Raw genomic sequence first — 16,443 nt, forward strand, 5'->3', positions numbered from 1 at the left:
AACCGACACTTGAGGCTTACTCATTATTACTTTCGTGGCAAAATATAGATTCTTTGGTCCAATCTCCTCCATAATATTTTGAAAAGACCCTTTGGAAATTTTTTGAAATTTAAAATTTACCTCTTTCATCTTCCAGGTGCTTCTTCCCTTTGTGTAATCTCCATGATCCTTCATGAAAATGCTGAATCCGGTAAGTAGATCAGTTTCACGAGAGGGCGGGCAATGGTGAGGAACAGAAGCAGCTGGTGACAGTTGTACTGCTGGGTTTCCACAAGGGGATGGGCCCAGCACCCCTGAGGACCTCAAGCTTCATTGGCTGACTCAGCTGGGAAGAGTGTGTTGGAGGCCTGCTGTCAGACCCCATCATTTTCGTGTCACACTTCAGCAGGGCTGTATCTAGGTTCAGATTCTACAGTTTTCAATCACCCACCATATTCCAGGCACTATACTAAAGCATGGTTCCCAAACTTTATCATTTCAACAGCATCCTCATCCTCATCATCATCTTCATCCTCATCCTCATCCTCATCTTCATCCTCATCCTCATCCACATCTTCATCCTCATCTTCATCCTCATCCTCATCCACATCTTCATCCTCATCTTCATCCTCATCCTCATCCACATCCTCATCATCATCTTCATCCTCATCCTCATCCACATCTTCATCCTCATCCTCATCTTCATCCTCATCATCATCCTTGTCTTCATCCTCATCCTCATCTTCATCCTCATCCTCATCCTCATCCTCATCTTCATCCTCATCCACATCTTCATCCTCATCTTCATCCTCATCCTCATCCACATCCTCATCATCATCTTCATCCTCATCCTCATCCACATCTTCATCCTCATCCTCATCTTCATCCTCATCCTCATCTTCATCCTCATCCTCATCCTTGTCTTCATCCTCATCCTCATCTTCATCCTCATCCTCATCTTCATCCTCATCCTCATCCTCATCCTCATTCTCATCCTCATCTTCATCCTCATCCACATCTTCATCCTCATCCACATCTTCATCCTCATCCTCATCTTCATCTTCATCCTCATCCTCATCGTCATCCTCATCCTCATCTTCATCTTCATCCTCATCCACATCTTCATCCTCATCTTCATCCTCATCTTCATCCTCATCCTCATCCACATCTTCATCCTCATCCTCATCTTCATCCTCATCCTCATCTTCATCCTCATCATCATCCTTGTCTTCATCCTCATCCTCATCTTCATCCTCATCCTCATCTTCATCCTCATCCTCATCCTCATCCTCATCCTCATCCTCATCTTCATCCTCATCCACATCTTCATCCTCATCTTCATCCTCATCCTCATCCTCATCCTCATCCTCATCCTCATCTTCATCCTCATCCTCGTCATCATCCTCATCCTCATCCTCATCCTCATCTTCATCCTCATCCTCATCCACATCTTCATCCTCATCCTCATCCTCATCCTCATCTTCATCATCATCTTCATCCTCATCCACATCTTCATCCTCATCCTCATCCTCATCCTCATCCTTATCTTCATCCTCATCCTTATCTTCATCCTCATCCACATCTTCATCATCATCTTCATCTTCATCATCATCTTCATCCTCATCCTCATCATCATCTTCATCCTCATCTTCATCCTCATTATCATCGTCATTATTCCCATTTTATATATGAGGTCCAAGAGGCTCAAAAGAGTAAATGCTTTGCCCAAGGTCACACAACCAATCAGTGGCAAAAACAAGATTTGAACTCAGATCCTCCATTCCATGGCCTGTGGCCTCCCCACCACCCTGTTGGTGCCTGGTGTGGCTTAGGATCATTTTCACCCATTCCTATGGGTCCCTCATGGTGCACTTGTCCTGGGTGGGTTTCCTTGGGCCACCACATCTGAGGTTTACATCCATGCTGGGTATTGTACTGCTCCCTTAAGGAAATTGCTGAAGCCCAGGACCTTAAGAAAATGTCTAAGGAAAAGTCCCCGCCCAGTGACCCACCTGTTCCAGTCCTGGGTTTATACCAAAAGAACTGAAAACAGGTGTTCAAACAGAAACTCATACACGAGTATTCATAGCAGCACTATTCACAGTAGCCAAAAGGTTGTAACAACCCAAATAGCTATCAACTGGTGAATGGATAAACAAAAGGTGGTCTCTCCCCACAATGGAATGTCATTCAGCCCTAAAAAGGAATGAAATTCTGACACGTGCTACAACATGGATGAACCTTGAAAACATGCAAAGTGAAAGAAGCCAGACATAAAAGGCCACTATTGTAGGATGCCATTTTTATAAAATTTCCAGAATAGGAAAATCCATAGAGACAGAACGCAGATGAGTGGTTTCCAGGAAGTGGGGAAGGGGGAAATTGGGAGTGATGGCTTAATGAGTCGACAGTTTTCTTTTGGAGTAATGAAAATGTTCTGAACTAGATAGTTGTAATGGTTGTACAACACTGTAAATGTACTAAGTGCTACTAATTGTACCTACAAAATGGATTAAATGGTGAGTTTTATGTTTTGTGTATTTTACTGCAATTAAAAAAAAACAGTCCCTGCCCCAAATCTCCTGTTTGGTATCTTTCTCCCTGACATTTCGCCTCTGGCACCTCCTGTCCCAGGTGCTAAATTCCAAATTTGTGGCTTGAAGTCCTCAGTCTCCTGAATACAATATATTTGCCTTGAGAAGACGGCTCTGGAGAAATATTGGCCATCTTTGAAAATTAACCAGCCTTTAAAAATTTGTCTTGATTTCCTTTCTGCTGTACAATTTGGAAAACCTGGTATTTATGAGTGGTTAAAAAAAGACGTTCTTTCTTTGCTGCCCGAGCAGCACAAACCCCAGCTGGAACGCCGGATCGTTGGCTCAACCAACCGGTGGCGTTTCCCCAGAAAGCCTTTTGTGGGGGACCTGCTGGCGCTTTCCCAGATGTGCAAGGCTGTCAACGTAGACTTTGATGAAGTTCTGAAGAACCCAGACAGGTAGGAAGACCAAAGGCCCATGGCAGTGTCAGCAACCCTTCTGGGAAGTGCCCCATGGTTGGGCAACTCTGATTGGGCAGGTGGGCTGTCCTGGGTATTTGCAAGGAAGGCTGCCTTTGGGACCATCCCTTAGGGATGGACAGGATCAGGGTGACAACTTCCTCTGAGAATGTCTGTGGGTGGTGATTAAAGTCCAGAGAGACTGAGAATTTTTTTTTCTAGATTTTCCTTTGTACTGGGAACTTTGGACCCTAACAGGATTCTAAGTTTATCAACTGATTTGTTGACAAACAAAGTGAGACGGTCTGGCTCAGAGCTTGAACCCCTCCCACGAATGCGCGTGTCCACCCAGCAAGGGGAGAAGCAGGCTTCCACTCACCCGCAAAGTGTTCCGAGCCGCTGGCTTAGAGCATTCCTTCTTCGGGTTATGAGATTTTATTTGCCTCTCCTGGGGACACAGCGCTGGATCCCACTGCAGAAGGAACACTTCACTTCCCTGGCGTTTCGGATCTGCCTGAATGCTACTGCCTCCGTGCACTGGCACATCTGCCTATGAGCACTCCGTCTGACCTACCTGAGCACCTACCTGAGTGTGGGCTGTGCCCTGGGCAGCACCTGGCACGGAAGAGCTCCTGGCTCCACGTTTGCTGAGCGAGGAGCCACATCTTCCCTTCCCAGGCCCACCGGTCAGCCCTGCTCGGTTGCCTCCCACCCCACAGATGACTATACCACACACATGTGAATAAACCAAAACCCATCTGGGTTTGGTCTCTAAATTCTCTGATGACCCCAGCTTAGAAAAAATTGATTGCTGTGAGTTGCAGTTTTTGGCATTGGTTACTCATAGCCTTAAACAATTTTGAATTTATTTTATATTTTGTTTGGTTAGAGCCCTGAAGAAGTCTTAGAGTTCGTTGTGCTCTTTAGCACCAGGGCCAGGCTGGGCAAACAGGCGCAGGAGCTGGGCCTGGGAATATAGGCAAACTGATCCAGAAACCTGAGGAGGGAGGCTGGGCTGCAGGGGCAGACGTCTTCAGGACTTGGTTTGCAGAATCGCTGAGCTAGGCTGGGGATGGTGGCCTGAGGGGTGATGGCCATTGGTGCTGGGCTTTTGGGCCATTAAACGTAGTCTATTTGACAGGGTTGGAATTCCTTCTCCTCCATTTACTAGTTCTGTGACCTTCAGCCAGTGGCTTAATCTCTCTGAGCCTCAGTTTCCTCATCTGTGAAATGGTGACAATAGCATCTCCCCTGAAGAGTGACCTTCAATCAGACAGTACATTAAAAATGATTAGTGCTGTTCCTGGCAAATAGTAGATGCTCAATAAACAGAGCTATTATCTTTATAGCGTAAGCAGCAGTCTTAGTTATTGATCCTGGTGGTTTCATTTGGGGGAGTGTCAGCCCTGTGCTCTGTCAGCCAATGACTCCATATGTCACTCTGCCTCTTAGCAGTTTCTCCAAATCAAAACACCTTGCCTCAAACACAGCAGATGCAGGGACTGGTCTGGGCACTCTCTTCCCAAGAGAAGCTTTGCAGATCTGCCTCTCTCCTTGGTGATGCTGGGAAGCTGGGGGTCGGGAGGCAGGCTGAGGGCAGGGAGGCACTCAGGACAGGCTGATCACTCGTGTACCAGCGGTCAGTGGACCCAGGCTCAGCTCATCTGGGCAGGTTGGCTGCTCCACAAGCCTCTCGTCGTCTTCCTGAGATAGTGGGCTAGCCTGGGCATGTCCTTGTCTTGGTGACGGCAGAGGGCAAGAGGGCAAGCCCAGTTGCACCTCATGTCCACTCAGCCAAGGCAAGTCACATGGCCAAAGTCAAAGTCAAGGGGCAGGAAATACACACCAACTCTGTTGGGAGAAACTTTGGAGTCCTGCAGGACAAGGGTATGTAATTGGGGCCATGGGTGCAGTCTACTACAGTGTGGGAGGAGCTGATTTTCTTTAATAAACACAAAATTTGATTTTCTTTATTTTCACAATGGGGATTTATTCCATGTGATTGTGAGAAACATAAACTTGGAAAGCATAACAGAAGTTTTATTTAATTTAGGTAATAAAATAAAGGGCTTATTCCTGGTAACCCTTCTGTACATTCAGACTTGTCAGCTAACAAGGTCGATGGTAGGGGTGTGGGGTGTCTGGAATTGTACCTGCGACACACACACGGGCACCTTACCCGTAGCTCTCTGGCTGCCCAACCAGCAAGCCTGTTCCTGCCGTTGACGCTGTTATTGTTGCTTCTTCCACTTGGGAGCGCTGTTGACTTTGATGGGAGCTGGACCCATCTATATTTTACTAGTTCTGTAAAGCGTCACTGGCCGTGGAAAGCTGAGTTAACTAGCTCTGAGCTTCCCATTTATTTCAGATACGTAATTGTGCTTCTCATATGTCAGTGCCCCAGGTTCTGCCCAGCTGGCCAGTACTTCTGGTTGTGTCTGTGGGTTTCCATGACGCCGTGAGCTTTTGGCTCCATAACTCAGAGATGCTATACAGGAACCTCAGGTTCCTGCTCTTCGCCATGCTTCCTTCCACTGGGACTGGGGTGTGGAGTACGGGGAGAAGGGGCCTGAGTGATGAGGAAATGCTAACCTCCTTGCAAACAACCTAACCTTTTCGTGCCTTAGTTTCTTTATCTGCAAATTGGGGATGCTGTCTTACAGAGTTGCCATGAGAATTATATGAGATAATTCATTGAGAGCTTAGAACAGTATCTGGCAAATAAACACCCAACTAACATGTGTCATTCACTGTCCCTGGAGTTCTCTGGTACGTGTGGACACAGCTAACATATGAACCCAAAGATCCAGGATGGAGGAGTGTGGCTGAGGAAGGAGGCTCTAGGGCAGAGGTCCCCACCCCCCAGGCCACCGGTCCGTGGCCTGTTAGGAACCGGGCTGCACAGAAGGAGGTGAGCTGCGGGTGAGCGAGCAAAGCTTCATCTGTAATTACAGCCGCTCCCCATCACTCGCATTACGGCCTGAGCTCCGCCTCCCATCAGATCAGCGGCGGCAGTAGATTCTCATAGGAGCGTGAACCCTACTGTGAACTGCGTGTGCGAGGGATCTAGGTTGCACGCTCCTTATGAGAATCTAATGCCTGATGATCTGAGGTGGAGCTGAGGCAGTGATGCTAGTGCTGGGGAGCAGCTGCAGATACAGATTATCATTAGCAGAGAGGTTTGACTGCACAGAGACCATCATAAATCAATGGCTTGCAGACACATCAAAACCCTATCAGTGAGTGGCAAGTGACAAGCTGCATCTTACGGAGTAGACTGGACATAAGCAACACACTTCAGGTGTCACTGTCTCCCATCATCCCCAGGTGGGACCATCTGGTTGCAGGAAAACAAGCTCAGGGCTCCCACTGATTCTGCATTATGGTGGATTGTATAATTATTTCAATATATATTACAATGTAATAATAATAGAAATAAAGTACACAATAAATTTAATGCGCTTGGATCATCCTGAAACCATCCCCCCAGCCCTGGTCCATGGACAATTGTCTTCCACGAAACCAGCCCCTGGTGCCAAAAAGGTTGGGGACCGCTGCTCTAGGGGGCTTGGGCACTAGGAAAAGGTGACCCTGCCTCATGTTTTTTCCCATTCTGACTGCAATGCCAAGTCCACTGTGAGGTTGGAAGGAGGTCATGCTAAGAGGCAAGGATGCAAAGAAGGGACCCCTAGACTTTTATCAGAGAGCAGTTTCAGGAGAGCTGGGACCAGAGACCCATGATCCACGGTATAGAGCTGATAGGAGACCAGAGTGCCTGCTCAGTGCCAGGTGTCCCGAGCATTAGCTCTTTTACTCCCCCAGTGACTGCCACGTGGTCCTCATTTCCCTCCTACAGAGGAAAGCACCAAGACCCAGAGGCAGGCCCAAGGTCTGCATGACTCTTCCCGGTAAACCAGATTGGAGTTTTGCATGTTGAAGGTATCAAGTCAGAAGCCCTTTGGATGGTCTGGCGCAGGAAGTCCATATGTCCATGAGAAGCTTACAGACTTTCCCTTTTACCCTCTGTTTCCCCGTCAAGGTAGTGAGCCCCAGACTAACGGCATGTTCCCAGCATCCCCACTTTATCCCAGGCCACTTGGTCCCACAGGGTGAAGAGGACAACTCACAGATGCCATGTGTTCCATTAGCTTTTCCGATGGTCCTGAAATGAGCCTCAGCTTTGGGAGCTACAGAGTCCACAGGATACATGGTATATCTTGGCAAGCAGCCAATCCACCAGGAGGAGGCAATGTGGTTACTTTTGTTGCCCGGCATCTCCTGGCTCAACTGATGGCAGTGAGGTTTGTGAGGGTAGTTGAGCTCATGACTATTGCCCCAACAGGACAAAGTCTGTCATTCCATTTTGAGGTCACAGTCTGAACTCCTGACCTTAGCCAGCTCTTCCCAGATGTGTGACCCAAGCCACCAGGGGGATTGAGTCTGGCTTGGGTCAGGCCCACTGCTCCTGTGGGATAAACAACTCAAGCGCCCACCACCTTCCTGAGGCTGAGTCACTTGTAATCACCATCTCTGCTTGGAAAGGGCAGCATGTGGTCAGTATTATTTTGGACACAGGCTCTCTGACCCAAGCCCTCCTGCATACACCCTGGCCTATGAGGATTTCTGACATCACTGGAAAACAGCATGGCAAATGTGACAGTGGCTGGTGTGGTCAAGTGTCCCTTGGCTGGTTGGCTTTCTTGGGATGACTGTCTTCAAGCTGTGAATATGTGACTCCAGTTTTGTTTCATTTCCTTGCTTAGCAGGATGAATATAGTGTTTATGGAAAAGCGTCTTATCTTTGTCATCATCCAAGCATTGATATTTATCGAGCACTTGCATGATGGCTGTGCTAGGGCTGCCGGGGTAAATAAACGCTGACTCTGTGGGATGCAGAGCCTGGTGCAGAGGGCGCGTGAGGCAACAGGCGACCAGAAGACCCTGTGGAAGGAGTTCCAACAGGGGTAATCCCAGGGCAGTCTGGGGAGGGCCGCCAGCCCAGCCTCCCCAGAGGAAACAACAACTAAGCTTATCTGGAAGGATGAGTAGGAGCTCATCCAGTGAAAAGGTGAGGGAGCTGTGTGTCCAAGAGATTGGAAGCAAGAGGTGATGGGTTCAGGCTGTTGAAAAGGGCTGGAACAGGGAGTGTAAAGGGATGAGATTGCAGAGACAGGCAGAAGCCTGCTAGCCATGTGAAGGAGGTTGGCTTTCCCCCGGGAGCAATGGGGAGACAAGGAAGGATTCTCCACAGGAGAGAGGCAAGACCAGATTTGCATTTCAGGTGGCTCCTCAGGCTGCATTGTGGGGTGTGCATCAGAGGGGACCACATGGAGGCCCGGAGACTGGCAGTGACTGGGGGCAGAAAATGGTGGCTTGGATGAAGATCATAGCATTAAGGGCAAGGATTCACCCAAGGAGAGATGGATGAATTCAAAAGGCATTTCATTAGATCTGGGCAAGAGATCAGGTGAGACAACATTCAGGATGCTGGCCTGGGCACCTGGAGGCTGGTGATGCCATTTCCTGGCAGAGGATTGGGGCTCAGTTCAGGGTAGATTCTTTTTTTATTTTGGCCACACTGCAGGGCTTGCAGGATCTCAGTTCCCTGACCAGGGATTGAACCCAGGGCCACGGCAGTGAAAGCCCAGACTCCTAGCCACTAGACCACCAGGGAACTCCCTCAGAGAAGATTCTGTGTTTAGATTGTGGGCACACTGAGACTGGGGCATGCATGACCCTAACCAGAAGTTTTGCTGAGTTAACTTTCCAGACATGCCAGGACTCTCTCTCCCTTTCTCCAGCAGTTATTTATTGAGCACATACTATATGCTAGGCACTGTTTTAGACACTCACCCAAAGTCGTGTCATTTAGGCAGCCAGATGTAGCCTCAAATACCTCCTTGGTAAGATCTACCCGCAAACTGAAAACAGGAATTAATGTTTTGAGCCGGTCATCAGACAGAGCTTACAGTTTGTCAAATTGGCAGACACATAGTGACCTGAGGAAACTGTCCCAAAGGGAGAGATATGATAAGACTGATTCATTTATGCTTTAGGGATGCTTACACTGGAATCATACATGTTGCAGATGAAGAAAAATGTCAGTATTAACGCCTGGATTTTTTGTTTGTATTTTTTCTTGAGGTTATGCATTTCACAAATTCAGAAAAATTTCCCTGAGAATTTGAAGAACAAGGCCATCCAAAGCGGGGAGGCAGGTGAGTTCTTGTCACCAATGGATTCGTCAGAATGTTTCTGACCTCAGGGGTAGCTTATGGTCTTTATGGAAGGAAACCAGACCAGAGGCCTGGTCACTAGTCTGTAAGTTCTGTTCCTGCCCACTGCACAATGTCCCACGTGTAATAGGTGACTGTAAATATTTCCCAAATGCACAATGAATGAAACTGCTTGGCAAACACATTTTCATATGCTAATGGCCATGATAAATACAGACCTGCCAATGTTAATAAATAGGCTTTGGATTGGAAGACTAAGCAGAAGCCCATCAAGCCCAGGGCAGCTGTTCTGTCTCTGGGCTTTAATCAGTCATGACTTGGATGTCCACATCTGCAGTCGTCCAAGAAGACTTATCTGAGGTAGGATGAGGAGTCAGACCGGGTCTGTCCAGCTGGGAAAGTCTCACTGAGCCCCATGAGGAGCCTGGACAGGTCAGCTTCTTGATGGTGCTTCTTTGGATAAACCCCACCCCACGGTGTGGCTGTCTGAGGTCAGAGCCAGCCTCCTTCCCCGGCAGAGGCTAATCGATTTCTTCTGGCCCGTCAACTCTGGTTGATGGTGGGAGTGGGGGGTGAGAAGTAGTGTGAGGCCGCCTCTGGGCTCAGGAGAAAGAGTTCCAGATTGGTTGTGATGTCTGCCCTGCATTGCCCTTCTGAAAGCGGAAGGGGGCGCGGGGGACACACTTTATCCGCAATTCTGCCCTTGCATAAAATCACCATTACGGGGCAAGATTCCTTTTAATCCGGCATAGCCAGACTGTCACCTGAGGTGACCGGAGATTTGAGATGAAAACCCAGGTTCTCAACTCCCAGCACCAAACAATATCGTAAAGTTGGTGAATAACGATAATAATAACAGGAGAGGAAACAGGTACCCAAAGTCATGCAGTCAAAATAATAGCAAAGCCAAGAAATACGTAGATGGGGCTAGTGAAGCTCAAGGTCCTGTCCGGCACTGGGATTTAGGGTTTGGGGGGAATCACCCCGAGCATGGCTCCCTTCCCCCCAGCTCTGTGCTAATTCAGGGGTCCAGCCTGCAGAGCCCCCCTTGCCCATAGCCTCTCATGTCTCACCTGGCCAGGCATCCTTGGATCCTCCACCTACCTTCCTATTCAAGTCTCTTCTTTTTTTCTTACCATCTATGCCACCCCGGGTGAGACTCCCCAGCATAAAGCCCTTTACAGTTTGCAAGGAACCCTCCTCGCACTGTAATCCCATTTCATGCCTGTGAGCTGGGCTTTCTGATGATCTCCATTCCCTCGAGAAAAGCAATGCTGATGAGATCTCTGCTCCCTGGTGATGGGGTTTTTTCTAAGCCATTCAGGTGGGTAATAATTAGACACTAACAGCCCAGTATTTTTCAACAGGGGACCAGGTAGCAATTTTGCTCCCCAGAGGACATTTGGCAATGTCTGGAGACATTTTGGGTTGTCACAACTCCTGGGTGGGGCGGGTGATACTGGCATCCAGTGGGCGGAGGCCAGGTATGCTGCTAAACATCCTACAGCACAGGACAGACCCCTCCACAGAGAATTATCTGGCTCCAAATACGAACAGTGCCGAGGCTAGGAAACACTGCAGTGGGGGAGGCAAGGTGAGGCCCCCTCCAAGAGTGTCACAGCCAGCGTCCCTGCCCCACGAAGCTTTTTCCAGTCCTCAAGTTGGAGGGCAGCTTGCGTGCCTCTGTTGGTCGGCAGCTCTGGTGGACGTTCACCGCTCTCTAAGTTACCTTGTGCCCATCGTATCCGCTTGGGAGCCAGGAAGCTCCCTGTGGCTGGCACTTTGTTCCTGAAAGGCCTAGCGAAGCCGCCTGCCCACTCGTTTGCTCAATAACGGGATGGACGGGGAGTACGTGGGAGAAAGAGTGAAAGCATCTTCAGGTCGGGGTGTCGTTAAACTGTTGCTCAGCATCCTTTCCTCTCCTCAGGTGTGATTCTCGAATGCCTTGGCTTCAGATGGGAACTCCATCAGCCCCAGCTTTTTCAGTCCGAGACCTTGACCAAGCTTTACGTGATGGCCCTGGCCCGGGGCAACGCAAACCCTGAGAAGGAGCTGGAGAAGCTTCTGCCAGGTACGTTCTCACCCAGAGCAGAACCCCCAAGGGCTCTCTGGTTAGAGAGACCCCAGCTTGGCGTTTGGTTATCTATTTGGGGACCACGGTCACTCTGGCAGTTAAGAGCAAGGCTCGTGGTGTGATCTCATTACAGGATTAACCTCAGTCTCCTCGGCTATAAAATGGGATAATGGTTCTTATTGTGTTTCATTGTGGAGGAGGTAACAGGTGTGAAGTTCTAGAACAACGCCTGGCACATAGTGAGTAGTCAGTAAATGTCAGTTCTGTTCTCATAATAACCCATTCTTGTCCACCAGCTATGATGGAGGCCCTCCCTACTTCTTTGAGAAGAGAAAGTGGGTTGTGTTGAGTCTTCTGATGGGCTTTCTAGAAAGAAGGCATAGTTCTGACATCTGTGGCTTGTTTGGCTCTAAGTGTGCTGGTTGGAGGTTTACAAGTGTACATCAATTTCAGTTTTTCTTTTCCTTTTCTTTCTCTTTTCTTAACGCCACCTCATACCCAAAAGTATTTAGGTCACATCTTTCTTTCTTTTTCTCTTTTTTGGATCCTAATAATCCCCAGCTGCCCCTTATCTGTCCCATAAGTTCCTCTCCTGCAGCCTTGCCAACTTCTTCTCAGGTCATATAGATTGGCATTGTCTCCGGACAACTCATAAGCAGGTGCCATGGAAAATTCAAGGTCTCCCAAGCAGCCGGCATGCCAGTCAGGATGGGATTGCATTTCCAGGACGTGGCAGTAAAGCTCTGATATTCTGGAGCCAGACGGGCTGCTGGAGCCCCCGGTCGGAAGAGAAAGCCTGGCTGTCTGCCGGCATCTTCCCGGCCACAGAGCCTCTGACTCAGCCCTTCCCGGCCGAGCTGGGAGCCAAGAGCAGGCCGTGGCATCCCCACAGAACTGTAACAGGCTTCACACTTATGATCTTCCTGAGCCTTTGTCCCAGTGTCTTCAGTCGTGGGACCGAGCTCTTTCTCCCATGGTCCCTGTGCCCAGATCACAGCTCTTCCTGGGCAACCAGTGAAAGGCCACTGGGGTCCAGACAGTGAGTACAATGAAAATCAAGAGAATATGGAAGGGAAAAATGGAGTTGTCATGTTTTTAGTAAGTCTAGAATGGTCCCACTTAGATTTGGCCCTACTAAAACAGCTGCTCTAATCCAAGCCCCCTGCTAGAGGCTGGGCCCGGCTGGGGGACATCAGGTGACGTGCAGGGATGAAACCTTAGTGCCTGGGCTGTCACAGCTTCCCGGGGTCTCCCCTGCGAGCACCACCAACTGCGTCAGACCCTGGGACTTGTGTCTCCAAGGCTTTCAGTGGGTACAGTCCCAGCCCTTCATGTGCCTTCGATGATGGTTTCTATACGCATCTCACAGTTATTGCTTTTCTGTTCCTGAGAACATAAGCGTCATTCTCCTGGAGTTAGCAGCAGAGGAAGTTTCTGACCAAGCCCTGGAGTGGTGGGTGCTGAGGACACACAGCTCCCCTGGAGCGACCCTGTGCTGGCCACACGGGGCTGTCCTAGCCACTCACGTTCATGTTCATTCCACCCAGAGTCCAGGATCGGCTGTACCATAGCAGCATGTGTTTATTCTCTAGGAGGATACAAAAGCAAACGACCCTCTTTTACTAAAAACAAACCACTTTGGTTTGGGGGCACCTCAGAAGCGTATGATCAAATTAGCACTTTCCTATCAGATTGTGAAGTTTTACTTACAGAAACTGTCTTCCACGTACTCTGACCTAGCTGATAATATTCCTTCCTCCCTTCAAGAGATGTTCAGTACTTAACTTGTGCCAGGCATTGTGCTAGGAACTTAATGTCGGGGGGTGGGGGACAGACGAGCCCACTTGAAGTGACGATAAAGCATGAGAAATCGTGTGATACATAATGATCCTAACGATGCCTCCTGAATACCCGCTACGTGTCAGGCACTTGCCAGCATCCTCTTGTTTACTGCCCCCGGTGGGGGTGACTGACAGAATGGAGTGGGGCAGAGGGGAGGCTGTGCAGAGATCCAGGGGAGGAAAGTGAGCCAGAGCCAGGAACAGGGTCTGGCACTTAGTAGGTGCTCAATAAACACTGGCCGAATGAGAGCCTGAACAGAGCCAGGTGCTGAGAATGTGGTGAGGGAAGCCTCGATGGCCTTGTTTGCCTGAGGGAAGTGGACCTTTGTTCTCTTTTTTCTGCATTCTTTGTAGCTGCAAATTGTGACATACTTTGGGCTCCTGACTCATGTCACTTGCGTGACCTGGCACCCTGAGCTCACTGGCCATGGAATCCATTCATCCATCGATTCGGCCAATACTTACTGAGCACCAGTGTGTGCCAGACTGTGCGGGGCCTGGGGTGGGGTGGCAGGTTCACCGTCCAGTGTGCCTGCCCGGCCGATCGTAAACCAACAGATACTCGCTGTATTGGCAGGTGGTTGGTCCAGGAGGGAACATAAAGCCAGTCTGGGGGGAGGTGGTGGTGTGGAGCTCCCTTCCATAGCAGAGGGTCAGGTGGGCCCCTGATGGGGAAGAGAGGGAGCTCCACAAATCTCCTGGGCAACAAACCACGAAGAGGCAGGTTTGGGACCTGGTGAACTGGAGACTATTGGGAGGGTCTTGGGGCCGCTGGAGGGGCTCTGGCTTCGTGCCAAAGGCGTGGGACGCCGCTGGAGACCTGAGGGCACCGTGTGTCGTAACTCACATTTCAGAGTAACTCTGAGTGGGTGGATGGAGGCTGGCGGTGATGCGGGCTGCCGCTTCCCTTCCTCCTGGAAGCCCTGTGTGGCGGGGGTCCTTTGTCTGGAGCTCCGTGGGGCAAAGTCTCAGGAGCCGCTGGGAGGACGCCTGGGTCCTGCACTCATCCTTCCACTGATGGTCCTTGCGCTCCTGCCCGGTGCCAGGCCTGAGCTAGGTGCTCGGGGCGCAGGGATGATGGAGACCCACCGCTGGCCCTCTCGCCGCTCACAGCCTAATGAGAGGAAGGGGGGAGGGAGGGAGGGAGAGAGAGGGGGAGGGGGCTCTGTGTCAGTGTGAGCATCAGTGTACTGGTCGCGACGGTCACAGTGGCTGTGTCAAATCATCGGGGAAGCTGGCCCAGGGGGACACAGGAACTCTCTGTACTATTTTTGGAACTTCTTGTGAGTCTCAACTATTTCAAAATAAACAATCATTTCAACAATGCATCCACTAAACCAACAAGCAAACAGAAATGAACAAGACACAGCGTGATCCACGCCAAGATCAAGGCTGCGCTAGTGGTTGTGGGGCCTCACGCTGTACCTGCGCAGGTCACTGTGGCTGTCACACCCGTGTGCCCTCGTCCCGTTCCCTTCGCTAGCTCAGCTGCCCGGGAAGATGAAAGAACAACACCCCGTAAAGAAGATGATCGTTTCCTTGAAGATCAATGACCCTCTGGTCACCGAAGCTGGTAATGTGCACCTGTCCTTGTATTCTGAGAGTGTCGTTGAACAAACTGCCTCTCAGATTTGAAAAACAAACAAAACACCCCAAACTGGAGGCACACGGTGTTCAGTGCCTCCTTATTAAAAATAGCTGAGCAGCACAGGGCGGAGGGGAAGGAGGCTGGCACAATGTAGGGAAATAAAAGAAGGGGGCATTCTGCTAAAGAGAGGTCCTCGTCCTTGTAAAGAGGAGAGAGGAATGCAGAGGAGGGAGGAAGAGGCAGCCTACTCAGACAGACCCAGGGAAGATGTCACTGCTTTTCTGGGTGCAGATGCCCAGGGAAGCTCTCAGGCCCACCCTTGTCCGTAGGCAGCACTGACCCGCCCCTTCCCACCAGGGCCCCTCCCTGGCTGGCTGCTGGCAGCAGAGACCTCCCCCAGGGGGCTCCCTTGGGCTCAGCCCCTCCCCATCCCATCCCGGCTGCCTAGAAACACCTATTAACAGGTGTTAACGCACCGTGCTGTCACGTGCCATCAGGAAATTATCCACATAATAATTATCCACACCAGTTGTCCTCAGAGCCCATGGGACTGCACTACAGCGCTGTTGGGGATCAGGTGGAACTCAGAATAAGCTGAGTCCACGGACTAGCAAATTTATCCTGGCTCGTCCCAGGAGTCCTTAACCTTTCTGAAGACCCCAGACTCTGAGGAAAACCTGCTGTAATGATGTCATCTCCAGAGAACACAAAACACACCTCATGCACACAGCACTGTGCACACCTTGGGGTGGCCACCTCCCCGCACAGGTCACAGACCCCAGGTTAGGACAGAACCCCTGAGGCACAGACTCAGGACAGGCTCACAGAAGATTCTTTCACAGGAGCTCCATGTTCTTTAGCTTCATCCTCAACTCCTTTGTGGGGCTGGGAACCCAGGCAGCATCTGCGCCCGGGTCAGAGCTGTTGCCTTTTGTCTAATGCATCCCTGACTCCCAGCTCAGGGACACTCATCCAGCAGGGAGGGCACCTGTGCGTGAGGGATGCGGGGTTGCAGAGCCCCACGCTGACGGCTGGCCCTCGATGCTGCCTCCCCAGCCTTCGCCGTGGCCCTGAAGAATCTCTACCTGCGCGAGGTAAAGGTGAGCGTGGACGACGTGCTGGGTGTGCTGGCTGCAGCCCACATTCTTCAGTTCCGCAGCCTGTTTCAAAGGTAAGGAACCGTGGCCAGGCGCGGCCAGGGCCAGCCCCAGGTGGGATCCAAAGGGGCCCTCCTGGCCCGTCTCACGGAGCGTCCCTCTTCCGTGGGCTGGGACATCTGGGGTTACTTTGCACAGAACACAAGTTTGAGTCGGCCATTAATGCTTATGGAAGGTAAATGAACCAAATGGAAAAGCACTGATGGGCTTAATTTTTCTAGAATATTTTGTCCCTTCTCTTGGGCTTTTTCAGGGATGTGTGCTTACTGCACTCACGTCCTGAACACAGAGGTGGTATCTTATCACTCTTCGAGTTCCTAATTCCTGATGCAATTCAACAGAGAGGAGATTTAGGGCAGGGATGCTCTGCCTGGCTTGTTTCACCACCCTAAGCCTCAGTTTCTTCATTTGAGGGAATGAATGAATGAATAAATGAATGAACGAACATCCCATCTTAGCCCAGAGAGGACATCAGCTGCTCTGTAAAAGGCAGGGGCAGGATCTCTTCCAGGGACCTTGCAGGTTTCAACTCACTTTCTATAGAATCCATACAGCCACATTCAATCCCAGAGA

General features: G+C 50.2%; 1 protein-coding gene across 1 annotated transcript in view; it reads left to right on the forward strand.

The window, feature by feature from the left end:
- Window positions 1–172: 172 nt before the first annotated feature.
- The window catches only part of BTBD16 (BTB domain containing 16), a 45,432-nt gene continuing 29,161 nt past the window's right edge, over window positions 173–16,443 (forward strand). The window contains exons 1-6 of the mRNA XM_068548691.1: window positions 173–190; window positions 2,826–2,974; window positions 9,119–9,192; window positions 11,138–11,281; window positions 14,609–14,698; window positions 15,770–15,884. Coding sequence (XP_068404792.1) covers window positions 173–190; window positions 2,826–2,974; window positions 9,119–9,192; window positions 11,138–11,281; window positions 14,609–14,698; window positions 15,770–15,884 — 590 coding nt within the window. The remainder of the gene's footprint in view (window positions 191–2,825; window positions 2,975–9,118; window positions 9,193–11,137; window positions 11,282–14,608; window positions 14,699–15,769; window positions 15,885–16,443) is intronic.

This window comes from Eschrichtius robustus, chromosome 7 (genome assembly GCF_028021215.1).
Source record: "Eschrichtius robustus isolate mEscRob2 chromosome 7, mEscRob2.pri, whole genome shotgun sequence".
Lineage (NCBI taxonomy): Eukaryota > Metazoa > Chordata > Mammalia > Artiodactyla > Eschrichtiidae > Eschrichtius > Eschrichtius robustus.